The 21784-nt window shown below is 28.4% G+C and overlaps 2 protein-coding genes across 3 annotated transcripts in view; both read left to right on the forward strand.

The window, feature by feature from the left end:
- Positions 1–21784, forward strand: part of LOC123007895 (neurocalcin homolog) — a 56110-nt gene that overhangs the window by 18077 nt on the left and 16249 nt on the right. The gene's annotated exons all lie outside the window — the stretch shown is intronic.
- Positions 1–21784, forward strand: part of LOC123007904 (neuronal calcium sensor 2) — a 45936-nt gene that overhangs the window by 17878 nt on the left and 6274 nt on the right. The window contains exons 1-4 of one of the 2 annotated variants that reach the window (XM_044403411.1): positions 1235–1519; positions 7561–7693; positions 16863–17006; positions 20854–20982. In XM_044403411.1, coding sequence (XP_044259346.1) covers positions 7583–7693; positions 16863–17006; positions 20854–20982 — 384 coding nt within the window. In that variant the 5' untranslated portion in view covers positions 1235–1519; positions 7561–7582. Of the gene's footprint in view, positions 1–1234; positions 1520–7560; positions 7694–16862; positions 17007–20853; positions 20983–21784 lie in introns of those variants that run through there. The other variant, XM_044403420.1, reaches the window with a different exon arrangement.

Raw genomic sequence — 21784 nt, forward strand, 5'->3', positions numbered from 1 at the left:
AAAATGTGGTAAGTTTTCATTTAAAAAAAAATTGTTACTATGTTTATCTCGCAAGTATAAACATTTAATTAATATTTTTTTTAAATAGCATTTTTATAGCCAATGCACACCTATAAATTTAAAAAAATTGATACTTTCGTCAGAATAAAATCGTTTCCAGACTTTTGGACCATCCCTGTATTATACTGATCATTTATCATTTTATACTGAATTATTTACTACTACCCAAAAAAAAAATTATTTTTTTTTGTAATTAACTAGTTTTGGTGGGCAGGAATTTAAATTTTCCTGCGAGATCCCAGCAGTGGGAGCCAAGTTACCTGGATAATTGGTGAAGTTGCGATTATTTTTTTAATATCTAAAAGTCAAAACAATATTTAGCTTTCTAAGAAATTTCTGGGGCAACTTCCACGAATTCAAGGTATAAAAATATTAGCGAACTGATCATTTACTTTTATTACAATTTATTACAATTAAAATAGTTTTGAATCAATAAATATTTTGTATATTTATAAAATGCATAAACATATCTTTGTAAAACAATAAATAAAAAACCGTTTTAATTTAAGAAAAAATCATTAGTATGGTAATCTCAAAAGTTTAAACAATTAATTAAAATAAAAAATATTTTGGCATCGCTCCTTCACAGCCTTTAAACATTTATTAATTTATTTCCAAAAATACTGATAGTTTACTCAAATTTTTTTTTTTTATTTTTGTCAGTTAAACATTTTTTTAACAAAAAAGTGTGAGGTTTACAAAAAAATTAACAAGCTCGTTGTCTAAAAAAATGTGGTAGGTTTCCATTCAAAAAAATTGTTATTATGTTTTTTTCGTTAAGTATAAACATTTAATTATTCAATTTTTTTTTTGAATAACATTTTTATAGCCATTGCACACCTATAAATTTATTTGCCAAAAAAATTGATATTTTCGCCAGAATAAAATCGTTTCCAGACATTTGGACCATCCTGTATTATACTGACCATTTTTAATTTTTTACTGTGCAAAATTAATTCATTTTATAATGAATTATTCACTAGTACCCAAAAATTTTTTATTTATTTTTTGTAATTAACTAGTTTTGGTGGGCAGGAATTTTAATTTTCCTGCGAGCCAAGTTACCCGGATAATGGGTGAAGTTGCGATGGTGTGTCGGTGGTGAGCAGCGCAGGAGGCCTCTCCTGCGGCGCATACGATGTGAGCTGTTGCCAATATTGATCTAAGAGTAACCGCCGTCGCAGGACCAGTCGCAGGAGCGCGTTAGTTTAGCGTGTTCGTGTTTCCACTGTTCTGTCTTTCTTCGGCGTCTCAAAATTCCCATAATGTCAATTTAAGTGAAGTGTCGCACATTATTTTATTCGGTTTTTGACGCGGATGATGGACGACAACACATTAATCTATCCCAGGACGAATTATCCTTAAATTTTTTTCACGATGAAAAAGTACTAGTGGCGTACACCACCTGCAATAACGCGCACAGCAAGGGATTAAAACCTGAATTTCAGCACAGACTACGGTAATTTTACTGAAAATGGGTTCTTATCAGATTAGCATTTTAAACGTGGTTTTGACATGGTATCAGAATCAAGTCATTCAAAAATTAAACACTTACTCGTTTTAAATATTTGTAGCCAATTAACACGAATATTGCTTTTACTTGTATTAATTGTTAAATAATTTTTGATAATTACCGGGTCAAAGGTTAGATCAATGTCTAATTATTCTTTTTATGACTAGCATTTTTTTAATTAATAAAACTGGGCTGTTGGTTTGATATTTTTTAAGCTTTTGTAAGTAGGTAGTTCATGTGTTTTCAAGAGCTTTTCTAAATATTTATTCCAGGTTATTTTTAACTTATTCGAGTTGTGATATAGTTTCTTTTCTTCTGTAAAAATACCATTAAGTTTAATTTACTGGTAGGTTGATTGGGGGCTATGTTTTTCCATACATATTAAATATTTTATTAATTAAATCATTGGATAATTTTAGAAAGATAATAAACATAAAAACATCCAATTTAACGTACCATGCTGTTAAGATTTGCATAAATATTATCAGAAAGCTGCTGTGTAAAATTAACTTAATAGCATCTAACTCTGATGTATGTTTCCAGAAATAATAACGAAAAACTCTCCTTGGAATGTTTCTTGATGTAAAAGTGAGATTTTTGTTGTCTCTTGGGTCTAGTATTGTCAGGTGTGGTGAAATTTCACCAGATCTGGTGATTTGGTGAAAACTTTTGTAATTTTTTGGAAATGACAAAATCTGTTTTTTTGACCATTTTTCACGTTTTCAACCAGAAACTTGAATATTTCGTCAATTTTTTTTTTAAAAGCAGAACAACCCCCAAATTGGTTAAAAATAGTTATTGGTTTTTACAAGATTTTACTAAAGAGGATCGAAAATGACAATTTATTTTTGTCATTTTCTAATATTTTTTCAGCTAGAAACACAATTATTTCGTAAAGTTTCGTTAAAAACAAGCACAAAATTCAATAATTTCTTACAAGAACGGCGTTATTTTTGCGCTTTTCAAGTGTTTGAGATAAAAGCAAAAAAAATTGTAAAAATTTCGTTGAAGTAGTCAAAAAAATTACAAAATTAATTCGAAACTGATATTATTTTTAGCTTAATTTACTTCATTTTTGAACCAGAGACTTATTTATTTTGCAAAATCTTGACCAAGCACGCTTAATAATTACAAAAACAATTGATATTGGTGTTATTTTGTTTGTGTCACTCGATTTTTTAGCCAAATAAGACAAAAATTTGTTTTAAGCACGTTTTTGTACTACAATCTCAGATTTTTTGCGAGATTTCGTTAACACGAACTGAAAAATCAAGAAATTAAGTCTATAATTACATTATTTTTGCATTTCTCGACCGTTTTAGCACGTTTTCAGCTAGAAAGGCAATTATTTCGCAAAATTTTGTTAAAAACATACCAAAAAAACACAGAATTAAGCCGAAGATGATATACTTTTTTTTCCTTTTTTGAAGGTTCAAGCAAATTTTTAAGCTGAAAACTCTGTTTCTCTGTTTAAATTGTTAAAAAAGATTATATTATGATACTTTTACCTAACTCTAACTCTAACTTGATCATTTCACACTTTTAAAAATCACAAAAACGATTAATATTGATGTTATTTTGTTTGTTTAACTCGATTTAACTGATTTCTGAGCAAAAATAAGCTGAGAAACCACAAAATTTGGGCGAAAATGCTTTTAAGCATTTAGTTTTTCAAACTGAAAAATCAAGAAATTAAGTCTAGAATTACATTATTTTTGCATTTAACGAGCGATTTAGCACGTTTTTCAGCTTGAAGCGCAATTATTTCGCAAAAACAAGATTTAGGCCGAAAGTGATATAATTTTTTCCTTTTTCGAAGGTTTAAGCAAATTTTTAAGCTAAAAACTCTGTTTTTTGCGAGAGTAAGCGAAAGCGTGTCAAAAATCACTAAATTGTTATAAAAAAGATTAAAAAAAGAATTAATTTTGTTTGTTTTACTCGATGTAACTAATTTCTGAGCAAAATTAACACAAAAATAAGCTGAGAAACCACAACAAAATTTGGCCGAAAATGCTTTTAGCACGTTTTTGTACTAAAATCTCATGTTTTTCAAACTAAAAAATCAAGAAATTAAGTCTAGAATTACATTATTTTTGCATTTATCGAGCGTTTTAGCACGTTTTTCAGCTAGAAACGCAATTATTTTGCAAAATTTTGTTAAAAACATACCAAAAAAAAACACAGAATTAAGACTAAGATGATATAATTTTTTCCTTTTTTGAAGGTTCAAGCAAATTTTTCTCGAGCGTTTTAGCACGTTTTTCAATTCGAAACGCAATTATTTCGCAAAGTTTTGTCAAAAACAAGCCGAAAAATCATAACAATTAAGCCAAAAAGCATCCCATTTTTGCTTTTTCCAAGAGTTTGGGCAGATTTTTAAGCGTTTTTGCCATACAAATCGTAATCTGGTGAAAATTTGACAAATTTTTCAACTCGGATCTGGTGAATTTTATGATTTTTATCTGGCAACACTGCTTGGGTCAAAACAGGGATGATGGAAATCGCAAACGTAATAACTAACTATTTTTGTAAAATAAGATGTTTATTTTACTCGTTTTATTAGGGGGTGTGAAGGATTTTCCATTAGTAGATTAAAATACTCTGAATGAAACGAAAGTTATTAGTTTATTAATAGGAACGTGGTTACCGTACTCGTAAAACACGCTAATATAACATTATTTGTTGATAATAAAGCGTAATAATTGTAGTTGTTGGTTAATATTTAGTTAGAAGAACTAGAGATAAATTTGAACTTGGAAATCTTGATGTCTTTGACTAAATCAGTTACCTGCTTTGATTTGATGGAACTAGAGGTTTGGGTGTAACTGTTTTAGTTAAGAGCTGTTTAGGTAATTAGGACTTCCGGGATTATAATGTCCAGGGTGGAATACTAAACACTTGGGGTGTCAGAATCAGCTGCTAGCAAATGTCGGTGTCTAGATTTAACACTAATTTGCTTTAAATTTTAAATATAATTGAACAGATTTCAAAATTTAAAAAATATATTTCATGTTTTTGATTACATGTTGCAAATTCCATCGGATTTCAACATTTATGTAATTTTGTTGAATAATTTTAACTGGAACCTCGAAAATCGAAAAAATGTAAAAAACACATTACCCTCTTTATGGGTGTATATTTAATTGTGTATTTTTAGGAAGTGACAAAGCTACAAGTGTTGGACTATTTTCGAGTTTATTTTACGAGAGATTTATGTAAAATGTTCGATTGTTTCCTGCATCTGTTTAACATTTAGTGTGTTTCTGAGTGGAAATATAATTAGATTTCTTGGACTAAATTATAAATTGTTACAATTTGTTATTTGAAAATGTAAATTTAAAGAGTAGGATTGACGACACACGCCCTAAGTGTCGATATTCAAGTCAAGATCCTTACTTTTTGCATAATAATCACCTCTTGAAGTTTTAACGTCACCAAAGATTTACTTTTGTGATCTATTACAAATTGGAAACTCTTTCGTTTCAAAACGTAAGAAATTCGCATTTTTAAGAGTTAATTTTGTGAAGCAAATCTCTCTGGATAATTAATTAATGTGTTTTTCACGGCTTTATAACATTCCTGGCGGAATAATCAAGTTGGACACCCTGCAGGGACGGTGATTGGGAGTGTATTAATCGAATTTCAGATAGTCAACATGTCTTGAATTGGGTAAAGTGGACAATTATTTACCGAATAATCGATCATCGGCTAGTGATCATCCAAATTGCCTATCAAATATTAGTCAATTAAAATATTATTATTTGATGAATTGCATGACGATATTTGGTAATTAAACCAATCTTTGGTTAATTGCTGATTGATTAGTTCACGGAAACAAAGGCAGGAATTTCATTTACATTTGCAATAAATTTGTTAAAAATTTCATTTTAACCGCAAACGTCACAAAAGTGACCACTTTTATGATTAAATGTCACAAGTGAAAATTCTATTTTTGTGCCTAAGCATTTTTACCTTGACATTATTGACATTTTCCAATGTTGTTTCTATCTTTATCACGACATAAACTATAACTGTTACTCCTAATAACATAATATACTATCATCATTTATTAATAATTATTTTTGTATTTTTTCAGCTAGAAACACAATTATTTCGCAAAATTTTGATAAAAACAAGCAAAAAGGGCGTTAGTTTTGCGCTTTTCAAGTGTTTAAGCACGTGTTTGAGATAGAAGCAAAAAAAATTCTAAAAATTTCGTTGGAGCAGTGAAAAAAATTACAAAATTAAATCGAAATAGATATTATTTTTAGCTTGTTTCGTTCGAGTTGCTTCGTTTTTGAACCAGACATTCATTTATTTTGCAAAATCTTGTCCAAACACGCTTAAAAATCACAAAAACAATTATTTCGCAATAAACAAGATTTAGGCCGAAAATAATATAATTTTTTCTTTTTTGAAGGTTCAAGCAAATTTTTAAGCTAAAAACTCTTTTTTCGCGAGAGTTTGCAGTAGCGTGTCAAAAATCACTAAACTGTTATAAAAAAAGGATTAATTTTTTTTGTTTTACTAGATGATTTCTGACCAAAATTAAGACAAAAATAAGCTGAGAAACCACAAAATTTGTCTGAAAATGCTTTTAAGCACGTTTTTGTACTAAAATCTCATGTTTTTCAAACTAAAAAATCAAGAAATTAAGTCTACAATTGCATTTCTCGAGCGTTTTAGCACGTTTTTCAGTTAGAAACGCAATCATTTCGCAAAGTTTTGTTAAAAACAAGCCGAAACATCTCAGGATTAGGCCGAAAAGCATGCCATTTTTGCTTTGAGATTCTACAAATTTCATTGAAGCAGTCAAAAAAATTACAAAATTAAATTGAAATTGATATTATTTTTAGATTGATTTACTTCGTTTTTGAACCAGACTTATTTATTTTGCAAAATCTTGTCCAAACACGCTTAAAACCACAAAAACAATTGATATTGCTGTTATCTTGTTTGTTTCACTCGATTTTTGAGAAAAATAAGACAAAAATATATTTATAAACACGTTTTTGTACAACAATTTCAGATTTTTTGCTAGATGTCGTTAACACGAACTGAAAAATCAACAAATTAAGTCGAAAAGTTTTAGCACGTTTTTCAGCTAAAAACGCAATTATTTCGAAAAAAAACAAGAATTAGGTCGAAAATGATATGATTTTTTCTTTTTTCGAAGGTTCAAGCAAATTTTTAAGCTAAAAACTCTGTTTTTTCGCGAAAGTTTGCCAAAACGTGTCAAAAATCACTAATTTCTTATAAAGAAGATTAAAAAAAGAATTAATTTTGTTTGTTTCACTCGATGTAATTGATTTCTGAGCAAAATTAAGACAAAAATAATAATATAATATTCAAACTTAATCCCCTTAACAAAAAAAAAATAAATAAATAAATAAAGAAAAATGAAACATTGCGTTAAAGTTTAACTAAAATTAAGAAAACTATTTAAATAGAAATAAGAGGAATTGCAACAATAAGAAAATGACAAAAGCAACAGTAAAAAACTAGAAGTTCAAAAAATGTATTTTTATCTTTTTGCGAAAATTGTTCACTAAAAGTTTTTCTTTAATAAGCTGAGAAACCACAAAATTTAGCCGAAAATGTTTTTAAGCACGTTTTTGTACTAAAATCTCATGTTTTTCAAACTAAAAAATCAAAAAATTAAGTCTAGAATTACATTATTTTACTACTTTTACTCTTAATAACAAAATATACTCTCTTTTACCAATAATTAGAAAATACTGAAAAAGTTTTTCTGCTAGTATTTTTTTTTTGGCTTTTTAAAGGAGGCACTCAATCTCTGTCTTTGGAGTTTGGACAGAGATCGATCATGTGAAAGAAAATTTGCTTTGGAAAAATGCAATAAAGTGGAAAAACTTCGGTTCGGAAAAAAGCAGTAATAATATTTTTAAATGAGCACAATATAGAAGTTTTTAGATTTTAGATGCAGCAAAATTTTTGAAATTTGATTTTAAGAGTTTTTATTTCAGGTGAAAGGCTGCGCGAGGCAAGATGGGATGCTTCGGCAGCAAAGACAAGCTGTCCAAGGAAGATATGGATTTTTTGAAAAGCCACACTCGTTATGACGAAAGTACAATAAAAGAATGGTACAAAGGCTTTAAGGTGAGTTGGGTCATTTTATACCTGAAGTCATAATTACCACCAAAAGTAATGTTATTTAAACTTTTTAAGTGAAACTTTTTTATCGCCTCAAATTTTTTTGACCATCTATCGCATGTCGCATTACAGCCGGCCGCGGAGTAGCATTTATATTCTTACTCATTCGTTTTATAAAACCACACAATTAATTTTTTTCTTATTTTGGTTTTATTTTTCAACATTTGTTAAATAACATAAAAAAGTAAAAGTACAATTTTGGCTTTACGGTCATGAATGTTAATACTTTATTACAAAAAATTTAACAAAAAGCAACATTATTTTTTAATAAGATAATTGTTCAAAAATTATTCAATTCAACCTGTGGGGTGTGTTAAAAAATCACATGAAAAATTTATGAAATAGCAAATATTTGGAAACGTGTTGGTGTTAAGCAGTTTGATTACTTTTAAAACAAGGCGAGACAATAAATTTTAGGCTCTAAATTAAGAACATGATTCCACTACAATCAAAATAGCAAAATACATCTGTTTTGAGAACAATTATTTGTTTGAGAAGTTATTTTTGTGTACATTAAACATACATATTTCGAAATTTAAATTTTCCAGCTCTTTATTATTTTGCGCCCGAAAATTTGCTTAACAAAAACTAAAATAATTTCAAAACTACTTTGCTTTGTTCTAAATTTTTAAACCTTTTTTTTGGTCATGTTTCTTGGACCACATCAACACTTGTGATAAAATAACACAAACCCCTTGGGACATTACTCATCACAACATTGCTTCCGGTATTCATTTTTCAGTGGTCTCCAACCACTATTAGGTTATTACGACTATCAAGAGCGTCAAGTGTTCCAAGAATGTGCATTAATTTTCAACTATGAAATGTAATGTAATGTAATGTAATTGCCGACCACTTTGTAACGGGAAAATTAAAAATCAATTTTATCATTCCACCTAATAGAGATTTATTACCCATCAGATAAAAGGTTTTGTCACTTTTTTTCGTTTTTTCCTAACGTTTTACCAATAATAAATCGTACTATTAACATTAATGTATCTACCTTTGAAATTAATATACCCATTCTTTAATGGGTGTCACTTGAATAAAAACTTGAGTTTATTTATTATTCCATTACATAACTTTCATCAACAATGAAGGTTTGTAAATTGCAAAAAGTCATTTTTACATTGTGGACATTTAAATAAATTGTCGAATTCTTTCAAGTCAAAATTTTGTTTCTTATTTTACAAAGAACAATATTGAGAAATTCAAAATTATTTTTAAAATTTTACGACTTATTTATTATTTTCCTAGTGGCCATTTGCTATTGATTTATTTGTTAATTATTTGCCAAGTTAACTCTTCCCGACTTGAGTGGAAATATTGTATATTGCTGCTTCCTCCTTAGCAACGTGAATTTATAGCTCTCATTTTCAGCTGGGAATCTTTCAGGTCCCAGCGGGAGGGTTAGAGATAGGTAAAACCGACAGTTGTAAATGTAATTGTTTCCTTCCGCTACCTTTAACTGTCAGTCTTATACATAAATTTGGTCAAATTAGTCAAATTTAATGTGTATTTTCTTCCTTTCCACCACTATTCGAGACCATTTGTCACTTCAGATTCAGAATATTGCAGAATTCATTTACTATGTACACTTCAGCAGTTTTAAACATGTGTGGCTGAAATAATTGCCAATATGGCGGCGCCAACTGACCGTGTAGCATTTATATTTTTACTCATTTGTGTGTTTTGATCAGTGTATTGATCCGAAAAAAAGTTTCACTTGCATCGTGGTTTTTCTCATTTGCGAATAACCGAACAACCCTATTCCTGGCGTCCGAAATGAAAACGATTATGTTAGAAAAATGACTTACACTGTTTTAATAACGACTGGAAAACCGAGTAGGTAATTTAAAAACATGAGATTGAAGATTTTATTGCACAATTATGCCAGGTATAAGTATTATTTTATGTTCTTTGATGACATTTTTTAAATATTTCAAATAGTTTGCTTTGCTTTGGCCATTAAGCTAACTTTGCTATTAATTGCGGTATTAATTTTATGGCAATTTTATTCTTCTATTTGAGATGATAGTCAGTCATTGATTTTTATTATATTTGCACAACAATCATTAAATTTAATTACGTTGTGGTGAAAACGTTTATTTCACATTTGATGAGACGTTTTCATTACATTTGCTTAATTTGGGTTTTGACATTGGGGAAATTAAACACTTAAAAATAATTAAGTTTATTTCGAGTATATCCAATTTTGAAGCATTTAAATTTATATCAAAAGATTCTGTACTAATATTTTTGTACATTCAGAAATTTGTATGGTTAAAACACAGAAAGCAACAAAATTTGATGGTCTTTTTTTGAACAATAAAAAAAATGTGTCTACTTATGAATATTGAATATGTAGATAAATGAATGCGATATTTTTTTTCTTGCTCTATCCGAATGTTTATACTCCTAGTGTTTAAGATACCGAGGGTTTTGTTAATCGAAAAACTTAAGTTTGGGCTATAGCCTTAATCTTCACCAACTCAAATTGTAAACATATGATCTCTGAGGTTAGTTCTTCAAAATCTATTACATTGTTTTAAAAATAAATGAGTTAAAAGTAGCCAAAACAGGAACAGAAAAAAGTGTTCATATACAACGGTAAAAATTTTGCAACCATATTTTTTTTGAAGATACCGAATTTTATTACCTCAAGTGTCACTTCGGGATAAAGGCCTCAAAAGGTTTAAACCTCGTTTAAATTCCATTTTTTGACAATTATTTGGTGGAGGTTGCATTCTTTATATTTCAGAAATTATTCAGATAAGGCAAGTTTAGTTATTTCACATTATTTATTTGGAAGAAAGAAGTTTTTTTATTTATTGAATTTTTATCTTAAATAAATGTTAAACTATTCCTTTATCAACTCTTTTGAGTAGATAAAGTAGCACTTTAATCGCAAGGGTAGATAAAATGTTTTAACTTATTTTATTCGTTTTAAATTTACAAATTTTAACATCCAACGAGTCGAATACAACATATTATTCTTCGAATTAGTCTCAACAAGGTTTAAATTTGTTTCGTATTGGCAAATGCCAAAAATTGTAATTTTTGTTTATTTTTATTTCAAGTTGTGCTATAGAAAAAAATGTTGTATTATACACGACGATAAAGATTGTTTATCTACTCGTGACTTCGTCACTCGTGAACTTAAAATTTTCACTCGTAGATAAACAATCTCTTTATCGTCTTGTGTAATAAATAACTATTTATTTTGTACTCAATATTAAAGGGTACTTTTAACTAATTTCGGTGGATAAAATAGTCTTTTATTGTCTAGTGAAATACAGTAATTTTTATCTACTGTTTAGATTTAAGAAATTCTGGTAGGTGAGTATAAAGTAAAAGAAATATTATACACGACGATAAAGATTGTTTATCTACTTGTGAAAAAAGTCCACTCGCAAACTTAACCCTTTCACTCGTAGATAAACAATTTCTTTGTCGTCTTGTATAATAAATAACTATTTTTTTGCAAATATAAAATCTTTAATTTGTTTTGTTTATGCTATAAATGACGAGTCTGGAGTTTAACCATGGCGGAAATACATGATCATCAGAATGACATAAATTATGTTTTTATTATTTATTGTAACAGTTACTGGAAATTAAAAAAAAATGAATTGGGTAAAATAACATGAACTTGTTGCCTCTTGTTTTAGATAGAAAAAATCGTTGGAATGCACTCGAAAACAAAGAGATTAGTGAGAATTTGATAAAATATCCGCCTCATTGCCAAGGATTGTCATGTTATTATTTTAATGGTTATTTATGTCCCTGTTTGGAATACTTAAGCATTTAACTTAAATTATTATCTATTTCAAACAATATAATCACGTAGGACAGTAAAGTAAAATTGCTTATTGACACTACACCATGCATTATAAATAGAATTTTGTGTCACTTTTTATCACAAATATCTATTTGTGCTTCAACTGAATGTGATTCTGATTGTTACAAACTATTGTCTATCGCCACCAATGGCATTCAATGAGTTGGCAATACACAACAGTTATCCAGAGACGTCGTGGAATCCATTTACTTTGTATGCAGGATGGTTCGAAGAGATACTATTGTCTTAAGTTTTGCCTATTGGCTAGGAATGCTTTTAAAACGATTATTTCAACGAGATAACCGAGTTGGTTAATAGGCACTTAGCTTTTTTTTTAATTTGGTATCTACAAAATTAGAGAGGAAACGGAGACTTTAAATTACCAGCAAAATTATCCTGCAGGAGTTATGTCTTCCAGGCGGCCATTTATAAGAAATACCTAATTAAAGGAAGTAGTAGAAATGGGATGAAGGCTTTCAGAAATTTGCATAATGAACAGGATTTCGCCTTGGTTATGACGAATGGAGCAGTTTTGGGACTAAAATTGACTTTGATTTAAAGCTGTGCTATTTTTGTTGTCGAAATAGTGGAAAACAGGAACAATAATTTAGTTAAATGGTTAAAAAAGTGGCGAAATTATTGTTTTGCTGACGTCGTACTCCTGGATAATTGGCGAGGAAATAACTTAAATCCGTTTTATCTAAATATTTGCAGGGTTTTTAAGGCAAAAGATCGAATTGCAATAATAGATACCTAATAGTTAGTTACCTAACGGTGGGATTGTACAAATCCAAAAACTTAACAATAAAAGCATATAAGAAAATAAGTCTTTACCGAATTCATAAGAAATATTAGTAAATAAAAAKCTAAAAGACATCCTAAACATAAAAATAAAAGTTAATAAAAATCAAATTACTTGATTTAATCAAAACCCCCCTAAAAAAGACAAAGGAATCATAATCTAAAAATAAATTTTATCATAAAGTTCTAAAACTTTGAAAATAATCATTACCATGTCTACGAATTAAAGAAACCAAAATATTCACACACTGTAAAAGTTAAAAAAACTATAGAAAAAAATACTCATTTCCCAAAAATTTTAAATAAAGAAACAATGTTAAATAAATACAGAGTGAATATAAAGTATGGAACCAAGCGGTTTTATTTTTAATCATTTGCCTCCAAAAAATAATAATTAATATAAATTAAAGTAAAATAAAATATGTGATCGTATTTTCAGAACGAAATTTTGTTTTGTTTTTGAGTTATGCGATTTTTTTTTGTCAAAATTTCAATTTATGTGAAATTTTTTTTTTTGAAAAAAATAAATATAAAGCAGATAGTTGTAATCCTTAGAGTATGGCTTTTATGAAAGAAATGATTTTATAGTGGGTTGCCATTTAAAAAAATATTTTTTTTGTAGAACTCAAAAACAAAAGGAAATTTCGAAAAAGTTTATTCTTGTTAAATCATCACATTTTTATAGTACTTTATCACTCATCAATTAGTTTTTTCAAAAAATAAATAGTTTAAGCAAAAAACGTTTGGTTCCATACTTTTTATTCACCTGGTAGATAACACAATACATTCTAATCTTAAAAGTATGGATGATGGGTTTCAGGGCGACCCAAGACATTTTTTTTAAAGACAGAAAATTTTCAAGTAAGATAAGATACCTGGAACATGGTAAATGAAAATTTGACATTTTGATATTTGACATTTTTTTATGTCTATTTAATAATACTGATGATCTTGTATATGTTTTTATAGTTATTTAGTAAAGGTACAAAAGTTTTGTCAATAAAATAACATATAAAATAACATTGAACAGAGTTAGGATCCAGCTTCCTTGTTTCCTCTTCTAATAGCCTGTAGCAAGAAAACTTGTAAAATTATTTTTCCAACAGAAATAAATAGAGTCAAAGTGCAATATCTGAGTTTTTATTTCACTACAACTTTCCTCCACATGTGGATACTAAATTTAATAAAATTATTTCACCCAATTTTATTAAATTACAGAAAGAACAGTGCATCTTGGTGTGATCTTTGAAACGTAATGAGGTAAAAGCTTTCAGATCGTACAAAGCAGAAGATGAAAGGCACTATAATTAGGACAATGGTTTTATTAAATTAGGCAAAGTAGACGACTGATAATATAGTCTACACGCGGTCACTGTCAATATTTAATTCTCAAATTGTTCTGTGTTTAACAGCATTGCGAACAAGGATTCAGAATCTTGATTGATTGAAGCGACAAGGGAAGCATTTGTCTTATTACTCAAAGACAATGAATTATTATTAGACAAAAGCGACTTAAATTATCTATCTCTTGGGTTTTTCTCTTCTTTCTCACTATCCACTCTAACCTCGGGATTATCCCAGTAATCCATCATTTTTTTAGCGTGGTAATACAATGAAACCTCGAAAACTCAATTTGTGGGTTGATAGTTTTCCAATCATTTATTCCAAATTGTTTTCCCATATACACTGGTCGCCAGAATTAACCGGACAACTAAAATTTGCGATTTTTCACGTTTTTGTCGGATTTCGGCTTAAAGGACGAAGTTTTGTCTTGTAAATGTTATGAGAGCACTGTTTTTTACTTTTTTTATAGTGTGCAACAGAGACAAAATTAAGTTTTTACTTATTTCAGATTAATGCCTGTTTTTTTCTGAATGAGGACCAATTTTTTTCAAAATTTTATCTTCTGGTGCCTCAGAGATACAGAGCATTGAAAAAAACGTTGCTAATGTTACCAAATATTCGTTCAAAAAGTAACTACATAAAAAAGTAATTAAACCGAAAATTATTGCTTATGTCACCAAAAGAGCACAATTATGTCTTTGAACACAAAAAATCTGAAAAACTTGGAGCTTCAAAGGATTACAACAAGTAAAACGGTTAATTATTGGAAGCTTCCATGTGCCTATTTTGACGTTTTGGCACATTTGGCCTACTTAATACGAACATTCATTGAAATTCGAAAATTGCATTTTCGAGCATTTGTGGAACGTTTTTTTTTAACCGAAAATCCAAAATTGCGTTAAAAATACGTCGAAAAAACATTTTATTAGGTCGAAAATTCTGCTTTTTTCAGAGTTTTAGCACGCTTTCCAGCCAGAAATTAAATTATTTTGCAAAATTATTTCAGAAATTGTATTGGTTTTGTCTTTTTTGAGTGGTTTACGGCCAATAATACGTTTATTTTGCAAAACTAGGTACGTTAACAATAAACCAAAAACCCATTTCATTGTGTCGAAAATTTCATTATTTTTGCATTTTTCAAAGGCATGTTTTTCAGCAAGAAAAGCAATTATTAGGCAAAATTATGTCAAAAATAAGTCCCAAAACGACTCCATTCTGTCAAACATTACATAATTTTTTAGCTAGAAACTGACTTATTTTGCAATATTATTTCAAAAATTACGTTATTTTTGCATTTTTTGGGCGTTTTCGGCCAATAATGCTTTTATTTTGCAAAATTACGTTAACAATAAACCGAAAAACTTTTTAATTGTGTCGGAAATTTCATTATTTTTGCCTTTTTTGAGCGTTTTTAGCAAGTTTTTCAATCATACCTACTGGGCAAAATTACATCAAAAACAAGTAAAAAAACATTAAATTAGCTTAAAATTTCAGCCAGAAACTGAATCTTTTGCAGAATTATTTCAAAGATAAATCCAAAAACCCTTTATTTTCGTCATTCTGTCAAAAATTACATCATTTTTGCCTTTTTTGAGGGTTTTGACATGTTTTTCAGCTAGAGACGCAATTATTTCGAAAAATTACGTCAAAAATAAACCGTAAAATTATTTAATTGTGTCGAAAATAGCATTTTTCGAGCATTTGTGGCATGTTTTTCAACCGCAAATGTAATTATTGTACAAAATTACGTTAAAACATTTAATTAGGTCAAAAATTTTGCCTTTTTCATCGTTTTTGCACGTTTACCAGCCAGAAACTAAGCGTTTTTGGACAATAATACCTTTATTTTGCAAAATTACGTTAACAATAAACAGCAAACCTTTTAATTTGTGTCGAAAATTTCATTACTTTTGCGTTTTTCAAAGACTTTTAGCACATTTTTCAGTCAGAAAAGCAGTTATAAAGCAAAATTAAGTCAAAAATGAGTTCCAAAACGACTCCATTCTGTCAAAAATTACATCATTTTTGCATTGTTGCCTTTTTCGAGCAATTTTATATAATTTTTTAGCTAGGAATTGAATTATTTTGCAGTATTATTTCAAAAATGAAGTATTTTTTTCTTTTTTGAGCGTTTTTCGGCACTAATTCTTTTATTTTGCAAAATTACCATAATAATAAACCGAAAAATCTTTTAATTGTGGTGGAAATTGCTTTTTCGAGCATTTGTGTCACGTTTTTGAACCGGAAATGTAATTATTGTGCAAAATTACGTTAAAAATACGTCGAAAAATCATTTAATTAGATCGAAAATTTTGTGTTTTTTTTTCACAGTTTTTGCACGTTTTCCAGCCTTTTACATATTTTTTTAGCTAGAAATTGAACTAATTTGGAGTTTTATTTCAAAAATTACCTTTTTTGAACGTTTTTCGGTCAACAATGCATTTATTTTGCAAAATTACAATAAATCCAAAAACCTTTAATTTTGGTCAAAAATTACATTATTTTGCTTTTTTTGCTTTTTTTGAAGGTTTATATCTCTCATGTCTCAAGAATCAAAATTATGGAAACTGTTGTAATTCAGAAATTAAATTACAATGATCTACAAAGTTTTTTTTAAACCAAAAAAAATTCGTCGAAATCCGACAAAGAATGCCAAAAATATTGTAAAATCGCAAAATTTTAGTTGTCTGGTTAATTTTGGCTAATTAACTATGATTTTTTTGAACGTTTTTTTAAAGTTTCAGTGTTAGGCGAGCGTTCCTTTCCGATTTCAGCATACGAATTGTGCTAAATCCCTGCTTCAGTTTCTGAATAAGTAAAAAAAGCCTAGACCTTGGCTTTAGCGAAAGAAGCAGGTAAAAGGTCCAGAGGGAGATTCTCTCATGTAATTTTTCTTCTTACGTTAGCTTTAATGGTGGGGTCTGTCACGACCTAGCCTGGAATCCCTTTAAAACTTGCGGAAAGCTTGGTGTATTTCAGATCGATATTTCTCAGCATCTTGCGAGGAAATACAATTTGTGGTGGCGTGTTTCCGAGAGACACTAAAAAGCTGTAATAAAGTCTAATAGCGAATAATACGATGAGATATAACATTTTTGGATGTGTTTTGATGGAGGTTATTTGTTGCAGCAAGACTGCCCAAATGGACGTTTGACCCCAGCTAAATTCGTAGACATGTACAAGATGTTCTTCCCATCTGGAAATGCCGAAGAATTCTGCGATCATGTTTTTAGAACTTTTGATATGGACAAAAATGGCTACATCGACTTTAAGGTAAGACGCAAAAACGGTTTTTTATTTATTAAAATCGGGAAAAGAAAGTTTTAAAAGCATTACCTCGTTAACTTATCTCCGTTTTCAAGCTAAAATGATTTTATAAATAGCAGGATGTTTCTAACCACTTTGTAACCAAACTCCGAATATACAGTTTAGTTTGTGGTTATTCTCTACAAACAGCGCGCGTCAGGTTTCGTTTATTTTCCGAATTTCTTACAGTTTCTAGACGGAAGCTTTTGTTTATTTGTGAGAATAGTCAATTTTTTCACAGAAAACTTATTTACTTAAATAAAATGAAAGCAGTTTCAAATTTTTATATCCACTCAAGATCAAAACAACATTGAATTAAATATAAAAAATGTAATAACTTTAATATTATTATAAAAAAATCGAAAAAATAATGATAATAATTTAAAGAGAGCTCTATAATACTAACTAGTGATTTGTTTGCTATTTTATTTAATTCTAAGAACTCTAATCTTTCTTTTTTTTATGCAAATACTTCACTCTGCAAATTTTACTAACAGTTGATAGTGTAAACAATATAAATAGATCATCATTTACAATGTTTACATTATCGTTTGAAAAGCAAAAGAAATGATTACTTCCATTGAATAATATTGTTTTTAATAATATTACGAGTAAAAGAGTGCGAAAATTGCATCAACGGTTTTAAAAGTAATTAAAGAATGTGTTTTATTAGCGAGAAAAATTTAATTAACGTATTATGTGCTGGCTGGGTCATATTCGATCCGTTATCTAACATTTTTCAACAAGTGTCAGTTCGTGCTAGGTGGCTTAAAATAGTTTTGAGGTGGGAATAAAAGGAAGAAAAACTTGAAATTACTACACAAACTGCAAATAACAGTAAAGTTTCAAGTTTTAAGTGAAAAAAAATACTAAATTTAAAAATTATTGTAGGGCTTGCAGAAATTTAGTCATTGCACGGCCATACGAATTTGTCGCGTCGACGATACTTAAAATCTAAAATTTGGATAAGAAATGAATTTATGCAATTGGTACCGCCAAATAAACTACAATAATTTATTCACTAGTAGATAAAGTAAAAAATAAACATTATCATTTAGAATTAAATACTCGTAACATTATTAATCATAACAATTCTGTGAATTTTTTTTTCACTGTTACATTATTTATTAATTTATTTTCCAAANTTTTTGGCTGTTACATTATTTATTAATTTATTTTCGAAATATTAAAATTTTTATGCTTAGAAATAAATGAGTTAAAAAGAAGATATAGGAATAAAAATACAAAGAAATGAAACATTTTTTAATAAACACTGCTTCAAATCTTGGTTTTTTGCTTTCAAAAGTAAAAAATTTTTTTTTTGACACAATTAACCTTCCAAAAACAATTTTACTAGATTTTATGTAAAAAAAATGTGATTTTTAAATAAGTATTTGTTTTTTTTTTTTTGGTCAGAATAAAGGCAAGAAATAAAATTAATGTTGAAAAAAAAATAAAATACATATAGTGAGTCAAGTTTTATCTGGACACCTCAAATCACCTTTTTCTGTTTTTTTTTTATTTTTAATTGAAACATATTTCTTTAATTTGTCTTTTTCAAATATATACTTATATTTATTTTTGTTGCTTTATCGTCTTTTTTAGTTAAATTTTTAGTAAAAAAGTGAAGTTTGCATCAGGATTTTCAGGATCCCAGAAACTGTACATTTTAAAGAAGCTTAAGTTTTTATTGAGTTTTAGAAGCATAAGAATCAGAGAAACGCAGAGGTTTTTGGAAAAAAAAAATTGAAAAGTTTCAGGAATGTCAGGAATACGCATAAAGGAAGGAGCCAATATAATAAAAAAATCTGTTTAATTCTCAAATAATACGAAAAATTGTAACTTATAAAATAAAACTCTTTTGAGTTTAGCCTTTTTAGGCTAAAGGTTTTTTTACAAACTTTAAAGAAAAAATCTATACTCTATTACTCGTGGCATTCTAAAAGAAAAAATGTCTTATAGCAGCTATTAACAGTTTGGTGTTTTTAACTTTTTGTTTTTTTATACGTAGTTTTGAAGCACTTTAAATAACATTTGTCGAGCTTTCTTCAATAATTTTGTGAGTGTGTTTTTAGAGCTCTACTTTTATTTGATAGTAGATTTTATCACCATAGAATTTTGATGTTTGAAGTAATTAAATGTGTCTGCGTGTACGAAAAACGTTCAATGTACAATAAGTAGAGTTAATTAGTGTTGCTGATAGAATCAATAGTCCTAGTCCGAAAATAGTTCGACCATTGTTGTTGTGTATAAACGTCACAAGGAGAAAGATGAATTGCCTTTTTTCATACAGAGTTTTATCTAAAATTTTTTGGTCATGTGGTTGCAATTAATCTAAAGTTTTTAGCAATTTTACGCAACATTTTATGGATTATAGAAAATAGAGACAAAATTTGTGTTGTATTTTTATTATTAACAATGTCAAGCAATCCAAACTCTAATTGCGACTAGCACGCTTTTAAACTCCTTGCAATTACTATTATTTTATAAATATTGTTTTTGGGGTAAAGTGAAGTAACTACTAATTTATCGATTTGGAATTTTTCCTCCTTGAAACTTTGAAAGTAGTAGCAATTTTGTAGTCTTTTAATATTTAAAAAAGACAGTGTGATTTATCACGGTTTATTATTTTATCACATTGAACATAATAAATAAATGTACAAGATACTCAGCTAAGAATCTTGCTTAAATCAACAGAGAATTTCTCTCCAGTTATAGGTATCTTATTTGGAGTAGAAAAATGTAAAATTCTAACATTTGATAAAGAACATTTTAAAAACTTAAATTATTTGACTGAAAATTGTGAATATTTAGAGCTCTAATAATGGTGATTTGTATAAATACTCGCGCCCCAGAGAAAAATTTCAAGCAAGGTAAGATGAAAAAAATGGTTAAAAAATTTTAATACTCACCTTAATAATTAAGACTAAGAGTTTTATTTTTATTTAGTAAAGTGTCTTTTAGATTGTAAAAAATAATGTTTTAAAAAAAATTAAAAATTTATTAAAGCTATGCTTAAATTTAAAAAAATGCCAATTGAGATGTTTCAAAACATCGTGCTACAAAAGACAGTTGGGGAGACTAAGAAAGTGTCAATTAATTTAATTTAATTTTTCAATTAATTTAGGTTACAGCTTCCTTGTTTTCTGTTTTCTACCCTGTAACAAAAAAACTTGTTTTTTTTTACAATTATCTAGTAAAAGTACAAAAAATTTGTCAATAAAATAACATATAAAATAACATTGAACAGAGTTACAATTTAGAATACAGCTTCCTTGTTTCCTCTTCTAATAGTTAATGTTAATGTCCTTTAACTCTTAGTCCTTAATTACCACGTTTGGACCTTAACATCGTTAAAATTTTATTTTACTCAAATTTATGACTGAAAATAATGTGATTGTGAAAAAAATAGCATACAAATCTCGGTGGTTGGCATTACCCTTTGTGTTTTTTTTTTAATTTTTATTACATTGCTTATTGTATTTTTTTTAAACCGTTTTATTTTATTTAAAAATAAGAAAGTTTAGCTTAATAACGTTGTCATAAAAATCTACATCCAAAAACGCTATTAAAAAAAAACAAGTTTGTATTGTAACTTATTTTTCAGACACGCTGTATAGTTGAAAATAATTTGAGGTGATGGACTAGATTAGTATCTATCAATGTCCTATATAATTTTTTTTTAAATAATAATAAAACAATGTTAACGTTAATGCTTGATTCAGAAGCGGGGGAAGTGGTCTTTAGATGTTATACATGGAATGGCAGTCTCCTAAGGCCAGTGTAAATTTTTAACATTGCCATTTATATGCAGGAATTCCTGTTGGCGATCGATGTGACGTCGAGCGGCACTCCAGAAGAAAAACTAAAATGGGCTTTTCGTATGTACGATGTGGATGGGAATGGTGTTATAGACATCCAGGAAATGACTAAAATCGTTCAGGTGAGTAGGATGTTGGAATGGTGTAGATATGCATATCCTCATGTTTTCATTCATGGAATTTTAATCATGTCTATGTATACAGGGTGATTGAAACAGGCGCGTCCTTTCTTATTGAAACATTGTGACCATCATTCCAAAAATAGATTCTTTTTAAAATTTAAACAGTTTGTCTAACAGCACAAAGCGGCAATATTGCACAAATTTCTTTTACTAAAAAACTATTTCACTCAGGTATTTTTCGTATCTAGGAAACCTTTTTGACTTTAATCGTTCAAATTTCACAGAACAAACAACATTGAAAATTGATTTTTTTGTTGCTACCGTTTCCAATAATTGAATATTACTTGGACATTTTCTGTATCCTAGGATATTTGCAATGTTGCACCATTGATAAATTTTCTTTGGAGCCAAGAAATGGTATCCTAACATCTTCAATAAAGCTTATTTCAATAGACTTTTTACACATTTTTTTTTAAGGACACCGTCAACTGTATCAAAATCTAGACTTTAAAAATGAAATTATTTTAATACTGTTAATTATATAGATTTCTTTTTTCTAAAAAGAAATATATATCTTACTGAATTCGTCGTATTTCAATTGAATAAATTTTTTGGAGGTCTTAGCACTTTCTCAATTTTAAAAATTAACCCAAACTTTAGCACTTAAATAATTTATATGTAATTTCTGGCTTTGTGATTAAAAATCTCCAAAATTGAAGAGTCCTTAAAAGATAGTAGTTTTTAGCTCTTAATATAGCTACTGGCAAATTTATTTTGATTTTTTTAAGTTTTTTTACAGTGT

Source organism: Tribolium madens, unplaced genomic scaffold (assembly GCF_015345945.1).
Source record: "Tribolium madens isolate multiple individuals breed KSU strain unplaced genomic scaffold, Tmad_KSU_1.1 Scaffold_11;HRSCAF=98;Tcas5.2_LG3b, whole genome shotgun sequence".
Classification (NCBI taxonomy): domain Eukaryota; kingdom Metazoa; phylum Arthropoda; class Insecta; order Coleoptera; family Tenebrionidae; genus Tribolium; species Tribolium madens.